Source organism: Littorina saxatilis, linkage group LG7 (assembly GCF_037325665.1).
Source record: "Littorina saxatilis isolate snail1 linkage group LG7, US_GU_Lsax_2.0, whole genome shotgun sequence".
NCBI lineage: Eukaryota > Metazoa > Mollusca > Gastropoda > Littorinimorpha > Littorinidae > Littorina > Littorina saxatilis.
The window spans coordinates 30,636,826-30,650,358 of NC_090251.1; the positions used below are offsets into that span (position 1 = coordinate 30,636,826).

The 13,533-nt window shown below is 47.1% G+C and overlaps 1 protein-coding gene across 4 annotated transcripts in view; it reads left to right on the forward strand.

Moving 5' to 3' along the window:
* Nucleotides 1-13,533, forward strand: part of LOC138971149 (osmotic avoidance abnormal protein 3-like) — a 52,200-nt gene that overhangs the window by 17,188 nt on the left and 21,479 nt on the right. For all 4 annotated transcript variants that reach the window (XM_070343780.1, XM_070343782.1, XM_070343783.1 and 1 more), the window contains exons 8-9: nt 10,694-10,788; nt 12,681-12,840. In XM_070343780.1, coding sequence (XP_070199881.1) covers nt 10,694-10,788; nt 12,681-12,840 — 255 coding nt within the window. The remainder of the gene's footprint in view (nt 1-10,693; nt 10,789-12,680; nt 12,841-13,533) is intronic.

Consider the following 13,533-nt stretch of genomic DNA (forward strand, 5'->3'; position numbering starts at 1 on the left):
TTGCCGGCTGTCCTCTTCACGCTTTGTTTTCTTTGGTTCCTGTTGGCACAGACTCTTAGTTTCTGTATCTCTTTGAGTTCTTTCTTCAAGAGCATGTTGCATGGAATATGGATCTTTCTTCCAGAGTGTCCCCTATAGATGTGGCGTGGTGTGGATTTTGGGATTACTGGCTGTCCTCTTCACGCTTTGTTTTCTTTGGTTCCTGTTTGCACAGACTCTTAGTTTCTGTATCTCTGAGTTCTTTCTTCCACGAGTGTCCTCAATAATTGATTAAATAAACGTGGCATGGTATGGCCTGGTCTCGTGTGGATTTTGGGATTGTCCGCTGTCCTCTTCACACTTTGTTTTCTTTGGTTCCTGTTTGCACAGATTCATGGTTTGTGTATCTCTTGAGTTCTATCTTCCAGAGTGTCCTCTATAGACGTGGCGTGGTGTGGCCTGGTCTGGTGTGTATTTAGGGATTGTCCGCTGTCCTTTTCACGCTTTGTTTTCTGGTTCTTTTACACAGATTTTGGGTTTGTGTATCTCTTGAGTTCTATCTTCCAGAGTGTCCTCTATAGACGTGGCGTGGTGTGGCCTGGTCTGGTGTGTATTTAGGGATTGTCCGCTGTCCTTTTCACGCTTTGTTTTCTGGTTCTTTCACACAGATTTTGGGTTTGTGTATCTCTTGAGTTCTATCTTCCAGAGTGTCCTCTATAGACGTGGCGTGGTGTGGCCTGGTCTGGTGTGTATTTAGGGATTGTCCGCTGTCCTTTTCAGGCTTTGTTTTCTGGTTCTTTCACACAGATTTTGGGTTTCTGTATCTCTTTTTGAGCTCTTTCTTCAGTTGCATGGAATATAGATCTCTAGCTGTAAGAGCCTGGTTAATTTTGTTGGAGTCTAAGAGCTAACGTTACTTTTTTTTTCTTCTCTTGATTTCTGTAACACTTCAAGTTTTTCTTTGGGAGTATTTTGCATGCAATAGGAATTGGAACTGTGTCAGAGAGTTGACGCTGAGCAATTTAAGGTGTCTTAATTCTTGTTGCCCACTTAGAGAAGATAAAGTTTTTTTGACACAAGGGCTTGCAACAAGCAATGACATAGTATTTGCATGTTGCCTTGCGTGGTTTTAATGTCATTCAATGCTGATATATCTGCTTTTCGGGTTTATTCAACAAAGTGTCTTTGCAGATTTCTTTGTGAATATTTAACTCTGCATAACATAGCATAAAGCTGCAGTCGTCTTTTCTAATATTGGTTAAAACAATAGACAAACCTGCAGTTGTAAAAGAATGATATGAACTGCTTTTCTGAGTCATTTACATTTGCTTTCAATCTCTTCTAAAGTGTGTCCATCACAAAAAATGCATGCCTGGTTCTCTTTTTTGCCTACTTTGATCTCGGTTGTTTCGCACTTTCTTTGACCTTGACCTAATTTCAAGGTCACTTTTGACGTATCTCACGTGCAACTGAGTGTTTGAAATGGCTCTTTACTTTCACAGAGTTCTCTGCATTCTCTTGGTTGTAGCGGCTCAGCCTGAGACTGTTTCCTTGCCTTAGTGATATTTATTTCCTGGATCTTACTAACCATGCTTCGGAAGGTTATATCTGCTTCAGTGTACACACCCTCCACATTCCCATCTGTATGACAACCACCCTCTTAAGTTCACTGTTTGAAGTCCTGCTTTGTTTGCAAATGTCCACATTAAGGGAAAAGGTCTGCAATTTTCTGTCTTCAAGTTTGCATTTGATACATGTATTTGGAGACACAAAGCACTGCAACTCTTTTTTCTGACACTGTTCTGGGTAGGTGTCTTATGAATTGAAAATTTCAGGCTCAGTCCAGCAACAAAAGTTTGCAGCATTAACTTTTGTATATGGTGCATTAAATTACATATCTTACCCAACTCACATATAGCAATTAACCCATAGTTCAGTGCTGATACCGCTGTACGCGTCCCCTTAGCAACAAGGAAGACGCCTCTAAAAAAGAGTGACCGAGACCCGTAAGGGTATCCAGGCCAGCCCGTAAGGGAGGCTGCCTTCCATATGCGCGCGCATATGCCGCCATCTTGTCATTCTACTCTCAGCGCTCAGTGGAGCTGGTCGCTTTTGGTACGCTCCGGCTGTGTTTCAGCCTACTTGCTTGGTCTTCCAGACCTGGTTTGTGTTCCCCTTGGTGTCTTCTTGTCTCCGGACTTCGCATTTGCTGTTGAGGTGAGATCTTTCCATTTTTTACCTGAATTTTGGCGGCATTGTTGGCTTGTTTTCGGACTTACAAAATTTTTTCCAAATTTGTTTGTGAGTTGTTTTCATCATGGCCGACAATGCGGACGGGAAGAGGTCAACATCTAAACATGTAGCTGCTTCGCCCTCTCCTGTTAAGAAAAGTTCTAGAAGTTCTAAATCGCACGGCGATACGCCCGTGTCTCTTTCGGGTTCAGAATCCAAAAAATGTAGTGATGTTGTTGTTGGCGTGCCCGGAGTTTCCGGTTCGTCGGCTAAACCTACGGAGAAGCCCGTGCTCGGGGTTAAGCATGTTGTAGGGGATGTCTCGCCTGTAGGTTCTGGGCTTGCATCTGCGGACTTTGCTTCTTTGCTTTTGACATTAAGCTCTCAGGTTTCGGCCTTAGCGGCTGAAGTTTCGTCAACTAAGGCGGAGCTACGTGCGCTGCCGGCAGGTGTCGGGGGTACGTCGTCGCTGGCCAGTGTGCGTTTGCCTCCCTCTGCTACTGTTACGAGGGCGGACGTGCATGCGTCTCAGGATGGGATCTCTCAGGCTCCCGTGGGGTCTCCGGCCGGTGTCCGTTCTTCTTCACAAGGTATGTGTACTCCACGTGAGCGTTGTCTTGAGGGAGTAGCCTCGGGTCTAATCCCAGGTGAAAGTTCTGAAACACTGGCTGATATCCACCGCTCAGTCGGGGTGTCAGTGGGTGCTAAGGGCCCTGACAAGCGAACAGATGTTCCTATTCTTCCCGCCTCGTCAGTAGACTGTGGTCAGGTTGAAAGGCATCTGCTTCCGCCCAGGGGGCAGGAAGTTGGTGGTAGTATGGCTGGCTCTGGACTTGACTCTGTTAGTCAGTACGGGGACCAGCCTCCGGAGTGCACGGAAGGGCACGAAGACTACCTGGATGACGGTGCCGCCTCTCAGGCTGAAGGTGCTGGATTCTTTTTGCCACGGCAGTTGCCAGATGCGGTGGCTCTGGCGGCTGGAGTGGCTTCGAAATATCTCGAGGAGGAGGTGGCCGTGAACAAATCTCAGTTTGTCCATCCTCCTTCTGCCTTAGGGGATTTCAGGAGTGCTAAGGAACCGAAAAGTTCGTTCCGATTCCGGGAGTCCCCCTCTGTGGCGGTCGAGATGTCGAAGGTTTTTGCGAAAGGTCGAGCTATGTCCGATGCCTTTCCGCTGTTGTCACAGCATGGGGAGGCGCCGGAGGTGGTGGGCCCCTGGTTGGCTAAAGCGGGACAACACGTTCCTTGTTCTGCGCTCTCAAAGAGCTCTAAACTGTTGGTTCGTCCCGTCGCTCTACTTGACTCTTTTGCTTTGCCGAGATCAGTTCTACCGGTGACTCCGGAACTGCTTTCTCTGCGGGAGGACGGGTATGCCAGGGATAGAATAGTCCCTTACACGGAGTCTGCTCTTCAGGCTTTGGAGGAGACGGGTAGATCTCTGCTCGAGTTGGGTTCCGTCTCTAGTTCTCTCCAACGCTCTTTGTCTAGGTCTATCGCTTCATCGTTAGACCCGTTTGAGTTCCGTTACGACGCCTCCCAGGAGGATGTGACAACTCTGTTGGCGACGCTTGCCAGGGTCTCTCAGGAACAATTGAGCTTGTCAGCCAGGCTTTATGGGCATGCTGTGCATTCCCGCAGAACTGCCTTTTTGGCGGGTTCAAAGATCCGAGACAGGGGTACCATTGACAGACTTAAGGTATCTCCTTTTACGGAAGGGTCGCTGCTGGGTGCTTCCTCTTTGGACGCTTTGCAGAAGGAAACCCAGGACGCTAGGGATCTGGCTATTGCAAGGATTGCTCACCACGGCTTTCAGAAGGTTCAGAGCAAGCCTACCTCTCAGAATAAGGCTCAGCCTTCTTCGTCTGGGGGGGGGCAAGATGCAAAATCAGTCCACCTCTTTTCGGGGTAGGGGGCGAGGCGCGCCTTACCAGAAGAGAGGCTCCTTTGGGGGTTCTCGGGGTCGGGGCACAAGCCTCACCCCCAATGAGGGTCTCCCGAGCCACTATTCCCAGTAACCCCCGCCTTGGTGGCGGCGGGTGGCCCCTCCAGGGCCTTGGCCGCCTGGACACGCCTGGTGTCCAGCCGGTGGATTTTGGGAATAGTGCGTTCGGGATTCCGTCTCCTCTGGGCAGAGGGGAAGGCACCTCTGTCCAGGATACCTCCGCCTTTCAGATATCCCGTGGACCCGGAAGCCAAGTCAGCCGTTCATGCGGAGGTGGCTTCCCTACTCCTGAAGGGTGCGATAGAGGAAGTTCGAGATCGAGAGTCCCTCGGCTTTTACGGCAGGCTGTTCGTGGTGCCCAAAGCCTCAGGGGCATGGAGGCCTGTTTTGGACCTGTCCACCCTGAACAAATACCTACGGGTAGTCAAGTTTGTCATGGAGACTCCACTCTCTGTAAGGGAAGCTCTGCGTCCGGGAGATTGGGCCACGTCGGTGGATCTCACCGACGCGTATTTCCAAGTGCTCATGCATGTTCAAGACAGGAAATGGCTGCGCTTTCTGTGGGGCGAGAAAGTGTTTCAATTTCGGGCACTCCCCTTCGGGCTTTCCCTGGCCCCCTGGATCTTCACGCTGGTCGTTCGCCAGCTTTGCTCCCTTGTCAGACAAGAGGGGGTACGCCTACGGGCGTATTTAGACGATTGGTTGAATCTGCATCAGGATCAGTACATGTGCAGAACTCAGACTGCGAGGGTTCTCGACCTGGCGGCTCAGCTGGGCTTTACAGTCAATCTAGGGAAGTCAGAGTTAGAACCATCCCAACGCTTCACTTACCTGGGCATGGATTTCGATACGGTGGAGTGGTTAGTCCGTCCCTCTCAAAAGAGGGTGGACAAGCTTCAGAACTTGGTTCGCTTGTTGAAAGGAAAGAATGTGTCCACGGCCCGGGAGTTGTCCTCCCTACTGGGGCAGATGGAATCGATGGCTTCCCTTGTGCCTCTAGGCAGGGTCCACAAGAGGCCGTTTCAGGTGGCTTTGAGGAGGCAGTGGGACCAAGCCTCTTAGGGCTGGAATGTTCGCATAGGACTGGGGAGTTGGTTCAGCAACACTACAAGTGTTTGGCTGCTCCCCTGGGTCTCTCAGGGTGTTCCGATCGTTCCTCCGGCGCCGGAGAACATTCTAGTTACAGATGCATCCATGACAGGCTGGGGTGCTCATCTGGCCGATCAGACAGCCTCCGGTCTGTGGGATCTCTCCCTAGCTCCTCAGCACATAAACATGCTGGAGCTGGAGGCTGTGTCTCTGGGTTTACGGGCTTTCCTGCCTCTTCTGGGGGGCAGTCATGTTCAAGTCCACACGGACAATACGACTGTGGCCGCTTACATAAATCGGCAGGGGGGCACACGCTCGCAGAAGCTGTCGGAGAGCGCTTGCCGTCTGTTGGTTTGGTGCAGCTCGCACAACATACTTCTCTCAGCGAAGTACCTGAAGGGCACGCTCAATGTTTTGGCGGATGCCCTCAGTCGGGGGGACAAGGTTCTGCATTCAGAATGGACCCTCTCCCACCAGGCGTTGGACCGTCTTTGGGTTCAAGTAGACAAGCCTTGCATAGATCTGTTTGCAACGAGATTCTCCACCAGGCTTCCCCTTTTCGTCTCACCGTTCCCGGACCCTCTGGCGTGGGCGGTGAACGCGTTGGATCTGGATTGGACAAATCTGCAGGCTTACGCTTTTCCTCCGTTTTGCCTGCTAGGGAAGGTGGTAAGAAAAGTGGATCTGGAAAAACCAGCACTGGTGCTGGTCGCTCCTCTTTGGCCCAGCCAGCACTGGTATCCGGACCTTCTGCGGCTGGCAGTGCGCCCACCCATTCCTCTAGGCGTTCGAAGGGGCGACCTGTTACAGCCCAGGTCAGGGGTCCCGCACGAGAATCCGCAAGCGTTGCAGCTTCACGGCTGGATTCTGTCAGAATCGCTCTGCGTCGTGCCGGGGCCTCGGCCACAACTCTGAAACTGGTACAGAAAGCACACAGAGACTCAACTAGCTCCGTTTACTCTTCTCATTGGGCTGCATGGGCCAAGTGGTGCTCTGAGAATAAGGTTCAACATCTTTCCCCAAGGTCCATGGAGGTAGCCAACCACCTCTCTTGGTTGGCTAGTAGGGGGGTCTCTCCTTCTTCACTGCGAGTTAGAAGGTCTGCGATTTCTTCCACTCTTAGACAGCTCGGTCGCAAGATCAATCTTGACGGTGTCATTTCAAGCGTGCTTAAGGGAGCTGCCCTTGACGCAGCTCTCTCAAGATCACAGCTCCCTGCCTGGGATCTGTTTGTGGTTCTCCGTTTCCTTGCATCGGAGGATTTTGAGCCTCTCCGGTTGGCTAGTTTACCTAATTTGACGAGAAAAACTCTGTTTTTGGTCTTGCTTGCCACGGCTAGGAGGGGTAGCGAGGTGCATGCTCTTTCTGGTCTCGCTAAAGATGTTTCCCTGGAGAGGGATGGCTCCTACTCTTTGAGATTTACGTCTAATTTTCTCGCTAAAAATCAAGAGCCTGGTCAGGCTTCGCCTTGCATTCGTATTCCACCCTTGAGCGATATACTCGCTCCTGGAGACCCCGATCTGTCAAATTGTCCTGTCAGGGCGTTAAGCAGCTACCTGTCTAGGTCTTCGCCGATTCGCTCGGAAACTCAGAAATTATTGTTTATATCCCTCAACACTGTGCGGGCGAAGGATATCTCGAAGGTCACCTTGACTAAATGGGTTTCACTGACCATTAAGCAAGCGTATGGATGGTGGCAACGCCAGTCTGGCGAGGTCAGGGCGGTGCTTCCTCTTACGTCAGCCAGGACGCACGAAGCGAGGGCTTGGGCGTCTTCTGTGGCCGTGCTTCGCTCAGGGCGCCTATCAGAGGTCCTGGCGGCGGCTTATTGGAAATCTGAGGACGTGTTCATCAATTTTTATTTGAGAGACATTGCTGCAAGGCGGCAAGATGGCAGTGCGGCTTTGCCGGCTCTCGTGGCTGCAGGGCAGGTCCTGCGGTCTTAAGTTGGTAAGTACCCTCCTCCTATAGTAGCAATCTGCTATATGTGAGTTGGGTAAGATATGTAATTTAATTAAAAATTTTAGTAATAAATTTTCATTTGATTAATATACTTACCCAACTCACATCGTTTATTCCCTCCCGCCTCCCCGCTGTGGGGGGTATGGGGGTCTAAAAAAGTAGTGAGTTGGGCTTCGTGTAGAATGACAAGATGGCGGCATATGCGCGCGCATATGGAAGGCAGCCTCCCTTACGGGCTGGCCTGGATACCCTTACGGGTCTCGGTCACTCTTTTTTAGAGGCGTCTTCCTTGTTGCTAAGGGGACGCGTACAGCGGTATCAGCACTGAACTATGGGTTAATTGCTATATGTGAGTTGGGTAAGTATATTAATCAAATGAAAATTTATTACTAAAATTTTTAAATATCGTGACTCTCCACTGTGTGTGGGTAGTTCAGTGATGGCCAGAGTTTATAATAAAGAGGTTTAAAAAAAAATTTAAAAAATTGTGGAGATGAGTTAAAAAGAAAATATAACCAAAGTCTTTTCAGACACTTTGCTACTATGGAAGTTGTGTACATGCACTAAAGAATTGTCAGAATTCAGAAAGTGATTTTCAGTTCGAAGAAAAAACAAAGAAACACAGCAATATGAACAAAACTCAAAAGTAAGAGCACATATATGCATGCAACAACAACAACTGAAAGACTGACTTTTCCTAATTTTTCTCGCAGTACAAATATTAAGCACCGGTGGCAGTGAAATGTAATGAAATGTTCAAGGGTTACAAATGTTAGTACCGTATTTTCCGGGTCATAAGGCACGACCTTTTTTTCGTGGAGTTTGACCCCTGCGCCTTGTACAGGCAAATCCGGATAAGACGAAATTGAAGGGACCGAATTGTTATTGTGTCCTATCCGAAATTTCGACTTGGTCATAGTACAGTGGAACCCCTCTCTAGCGACCTTGAAAATGTTGACAAAAATCGGTCCTTATGGAGGGGGGTCCTTACAGAGGGAGGGGGCGGAGCCACAAAGAAAGTTAGCTAAGATTTTCTTAAAAAAAGAAAACAGAGAAGTTTGAGTTGCTGACGACCGTTTCCTCAAGCAAACTGCTTCGATTTCATGTTTGACATTGTCGATGGTGTCCACCAGTTCTGGTGCATGTTTCAATGCAAAAAGAGTTAGTTTCTGAGCAAGCATTTCTTTACAGCAGTCCCTGCAATGATGAAGGCCCTCCGAGAAAGAGAGTGAAAAATCGGCCACCGTTCTCAGCATCGCGTATCTGTGTAACCTCTTTCATTGACAAGATACTCTTGTTTCCCTGCAGCCTTGACCAGTGAGTCGGTTACCTAATCTGTGAACCCTTCAGTTGTGTTGCTTTGTCAAAAGTTAGACACAGTCAACTAGTTTTGCTCTGAGTGAACAGTGCAGCTGGCCTCAATTAGCCGGTGACACCTCTCTGGCCACAGCACCAAACAGTACATGGCTGGGGGGAGAGAGAGAGGGGGGGAGGGGGTAGCTGGCTAAACTCAGTGGGGTGTCCGGTGTCACTGAAGTCAGCAGGAAGAGCATTGGAGAGAAATAGAGAGGTGTACTCTTCCAAACAATTTCCAAGGATCAGTTGTCAGGGCTTAGGGTAGTCAGTGAGGGAGAGTGAGAGCGGTTTGTGTACAGTCCGACTGAAGAGTGAAAAGTCACTGCCACAAGATCGGCATGCAGTCAATAAAGCCAGACAAGAAGAATGATTATGACATGCGGCTCTATCTGCTGGTTTTTTTAATTTTTTTTATTCAAACTGGTTTTCAACGCTTATTCTCACAAAGCATCTGCACACCTGCCTCTGCCTCTGTGCTGTGTTTGTGTGGCTGCTTTCGTATGATGTCAGTGCATGGTGAGTGCGTTCACTGCCTTGTCACCACTTCCCCACCTTTTTCAGAATGTTTTCTTGGAGTTGGATAATTCTCCTTACTCCTACTTTATTGCGTGCCGACTGACCAGTCGGTGTGGCGTCCGTGTAGAGAAGAAGGGAATAAGGTTACACAATGCGCTAGTGTGAGACGCCAAGTTTCGTGTTTCGAGTTGCTGTAGTAAATATAGAGTAAACTTTGTCTTTGGGACTGACTTTCTGTTGTGTGCTATCCGTCTTTCGACTTACGTAAGAGAAATCCCATTTCGAGCTCAGGGTACTTTGTACACATAGATAAAGAGGGATAATTCCGGACCAGAATTTCTTTGTGTGCTAAGCGAATTTTTGACTTAACCGTTTGTGAGTTAGCTGGATTTGCCTGTATAACAAAATCAAAGAGATCGCCTGAGTACCAGTCAAACAACTTGTGATAATGCATGTTTCAGCTACTAGGTACTACCCTGGCCAAGTTTCCTCTCAAGACATCAAAGAGACCGCCCCATAGGTTAAACTCGGTCACTGACCCCGGTGCAGGAAGTGTTTCCTCTCTCAGATATGACAGGGGAACCACCTCTCATAGCTAAAACTGGGTCATTGACCCCTGGGAAGAAGGTCAGTGTCTATAAACAAGGCAACCCAGCTATCACAATGGACCTGCCTTTGATCTCGCCGCACACACAGAGCACACATATTTCCACGCTGTATTCTTCCTTTGATGTGCGGCTTATTTTCATTCTTCAACCGTTTGTTACCGGTATACTTTTTCAATTTTGGTGCGCCCTATCGGCCCCCTGCGCCCAATGGGTGACTGGATTAAAAAAAAATGTTTACAGCCTTATGCGCTGTAGCGCCTTTTAACCCGGAAAATACGGTATTTACTTTGTAACATTTTTTTTCATTATGGTTTACTTCAAACCTATTGTGTCTTTTTCTTTAACAAACGGCAATGTTTTGGGTGGGGTGTTATTTTCACCCTAAAGAACATTTTAAATAATGTTTGTTTCCTTGATAGATTTTTTTCTAAATTTTGTCAACTTTCATTTTGCATTGCAATTTTTGTGTGACTAACTGGTTGACAAACTTAGCTTTAGAAAAAAAATAGTTCTAAACATTTTATTTTAGCCTGTTTAAAAAAACAAAAAAATGTTGTAGGTGATTTTGCTTTATATTCCAAATCTCTCTCTCTCTCTCTCTCTCTCTCTCTCTCTCTCTCTCTCTCTCTCTCTCTCTCTCTCTCTCTCTCTCTCTCTCTCTCTCTCTCTCTCTCTCTCTCTCTCTCTCTCTCTCTCTCTCTCTTTCTCTCTCTGTGTTCAAAAGAAGAAAAGAAAAAGAACACTCACTGATTGTGTTAGCGTATTGACCTTACAAGGTCTTCAGGACGCTAACTGTTTTTCTTTTTTTTCTTTTTTTTCTGGAAGTTCATTGTGGCTGGTGTTGCATGCTTATTAAACTTTTTGCTCTGACAAGAGTTCACACTTTATGCATAACAGCAAAGATTACAGAGCTAACACAGCCAGCCACTATCTTTGATGACATTCATTAAGTTTTGTAAAAAGACAAAAAATAAAACTTTGGCTGACCTTACTATGTTACTGTGATCAGAGGGTGGCAAGGCCATCAAGTCGGCATCACGACGGGACTCAGATGTCGATGACATACGACACGACCTTGTGGAGGAAAAAGAACGACTCAGACAGGTCAGTTTTGCTTTATGCTACACACTTCACAATTTTTGAAATATTGAAGATTTTCAGACGTACAGCAGTCCCTGCAATGTACGGCCCCCGGCGTGAGCGGACACCTGACATGTACGGACACATTTGCTCGGCACGGAGTGTTTTCCTTCTATATTTGCCCCCCCTTAAACGGACACCTGCAAAACGTGGACGCGGACACTCATTTTCGGTCCCAACAGCAGGTCATACCTCCAATGTACGGACAGACCATCGTCAAATTTTCACCACAACAAAATCGATAACAGAGCAGTCCGGTTCTTGGTACAAAGATCACAGCCGCAATGGCGTGATGACAGTCACTGATAACTTGAGTGCACGTGTACCCATCACTGAGGAGGGGGGTAGTTTTGGTCAGGAGTGGAGTACATGCGAAGATGCCAACATGAAACTGCACTGAGCTCTTTATTCTTGTCTGTTGGACGTAAACAACAGAAACCACAGTCGATGAAGGTCCTGAGCGAAAGTGAGTGAAAAACCGGCCACAGTTCTCAGCATCGTGTGTCTGTGTGTAGGCCTAACCTCTTTCATTGACAAGATACTCTTGTTTCCCCTCAGCCTTGACCAGTGAGTCGGTTGCCTAATCTATGAACCCTTCAGTTGTCTTGCTTTGTCAAAAGTTACGACACTGTCAACTGGTTTTGCTCTGAGTGAACAGTGCAGCTGGCCTCTCTGGCCACAGCCCCCAACAGTACATGGCTGGAGGGAGGGAGAGAGAGAGGAAGGGAGGGGGGGTGGAGGGTAGCTGGCTAAACTCTGTGGGGTGTCCGGTGTCACTGCATGTCAGCAGGAAGAGCATTGGAGAGAAATAGAGAGGTGTACTCTTCCACACAATTTCCAAGCATCAGTTGTCACGGCTTGGGGTAGGCATTAGTGAGGGAGAATGGGAGCTGTGTTATGTACAGTGTATTTCCGACTGAAGAGTGAAAAGTCACTGCCATGCCACATGATCGGCATGCAGTCAATAAAGCCAGACAAGAAAAAAATAAATTACATGATTATGACATGCAGCTCTATCTGCTGCTATTTATTCAAACTGGTTTTCAAGCTTATTCTTGCAAAGCATCTGCACACGCTCCTCTGTGCTGTGTTTGTGTGGCTGCTTTCGTATGTCAGTGCATGGTGAGTGTGTTCACTGCCTTGAGGATTTATTTTATCTCTTCTTTTCAACACTCTTTATACAAATCCTTTTTACAGAACGTTTAAAGAAGTATTAGGAGTTTATTGTTTTTGTTTAGTAGCCACAAGAAGTGATTATCATAGACTCAATCCTGTTGTTTGTGTGTCTCTGTGTGAGTGTATGGGGGAGGGGGTGGTGTGGTCACCCCTCCCGTGACCGGACACCTGCAATGTACGGACAGTTTTGCTATGGCCCAAGGGTGTCCGTTCATGAGAGGGACTGCTGTACCTGTGACGAAAGGATACCTGTGAAATAGCCCAAAGTGTCCCTTCAGTGCAGGACGTGTTCTTTTTAGATAACACATGGGTCACACATGGCAAGTACCACCGTATTAGCAAATGAAAACAGAATGTAAATGACGAGATCAGATAGCAAAAAAAAGTGCTGCAAATACAGACAATATTGATTGTGTTTGTTTCTGTTAATTGGTTCAACTAGTGCAGCTATGCACTTTCTCAGCAAAAAGTTATGAGCAGCTTGATTTGTGAATGGTAGTAAAACAGTTCTTAAGATTTCTCAGCAATCAGCTTTAGCCTGGTGTTACAAGAATGTAGAAGAAATGGGAAGAGGCAGTCATGTGCAGGTCTGGGCACTTACTCAAAAACCAAGGACAGAAAAGCAATTTAAATATTAAAAGAGCTTTCTGACAACTAACCTGGCTGCATGATTGTTGCAGGAGTATGAGGAGAAGATGCAAGAAATGCAGTCAGAGATGGAGGAAGAGCGTACCAACCGCGGCAAGCTGCAGGCCGACATGAACAAACTGCGTGCGTTTTACGACACCAAGCTGAAAAACGTTGATGGTCAGTTGGCTGACTTGCCCCCTACTTCTGCAGGTGAGAAGAACATTACATGAGTTTTGTGTTACCTCAATGAGAGCTTAATTTACAGTCAATAGCTAGAGATGGCCAGGCATACACTGATTGCTATGATTAGAAAATGCTGATAAGATTCTTGAGCCTTTTTTTTCCCTGAAATGTAGCTTTTATTTTTTTTACTAACTATAATGCTTAAAATGTGATCACAATTAACGAAAACAGATTAATTAGTCTTACGATAAAAATTTAAGAAATCGATCCAAAAATGATTTCATCTTATTCTTTATCATTTCCTGACTCCAAAAATATATAGATATGATAGGTTGTATTCAAAACAAGCTCCGAAAGTTTAAAAAAAAAATACAGAAAAGCGCGCTTTCCTGCTTAGCACCGCGTTATTCTGGCGTAATAATTTCACTGCGTTTTGCACGTGGAAGGTGAGCGATTTCCTTCTCGCGGGGATTGACGAAGCTGTACTGTCTTGGTGAAAAACTACAGTGCGTTCAGTTTCATTCTGTGAGTTCGACAGCTTGACTAAATGCAGTAATTTCGCCTTACGCGACTTGTTTTCTTTATGTGTTGAGTTTTGCTGTTTTGACATTTAAGATCTAACATTGAGGTTACTAATGATATAACTCAACTAGCATCAAATGAGTCCTGCATGAGTCCATTTTAATCCTTAGATGCCAATTTCAACTTACTGCAAGTTAT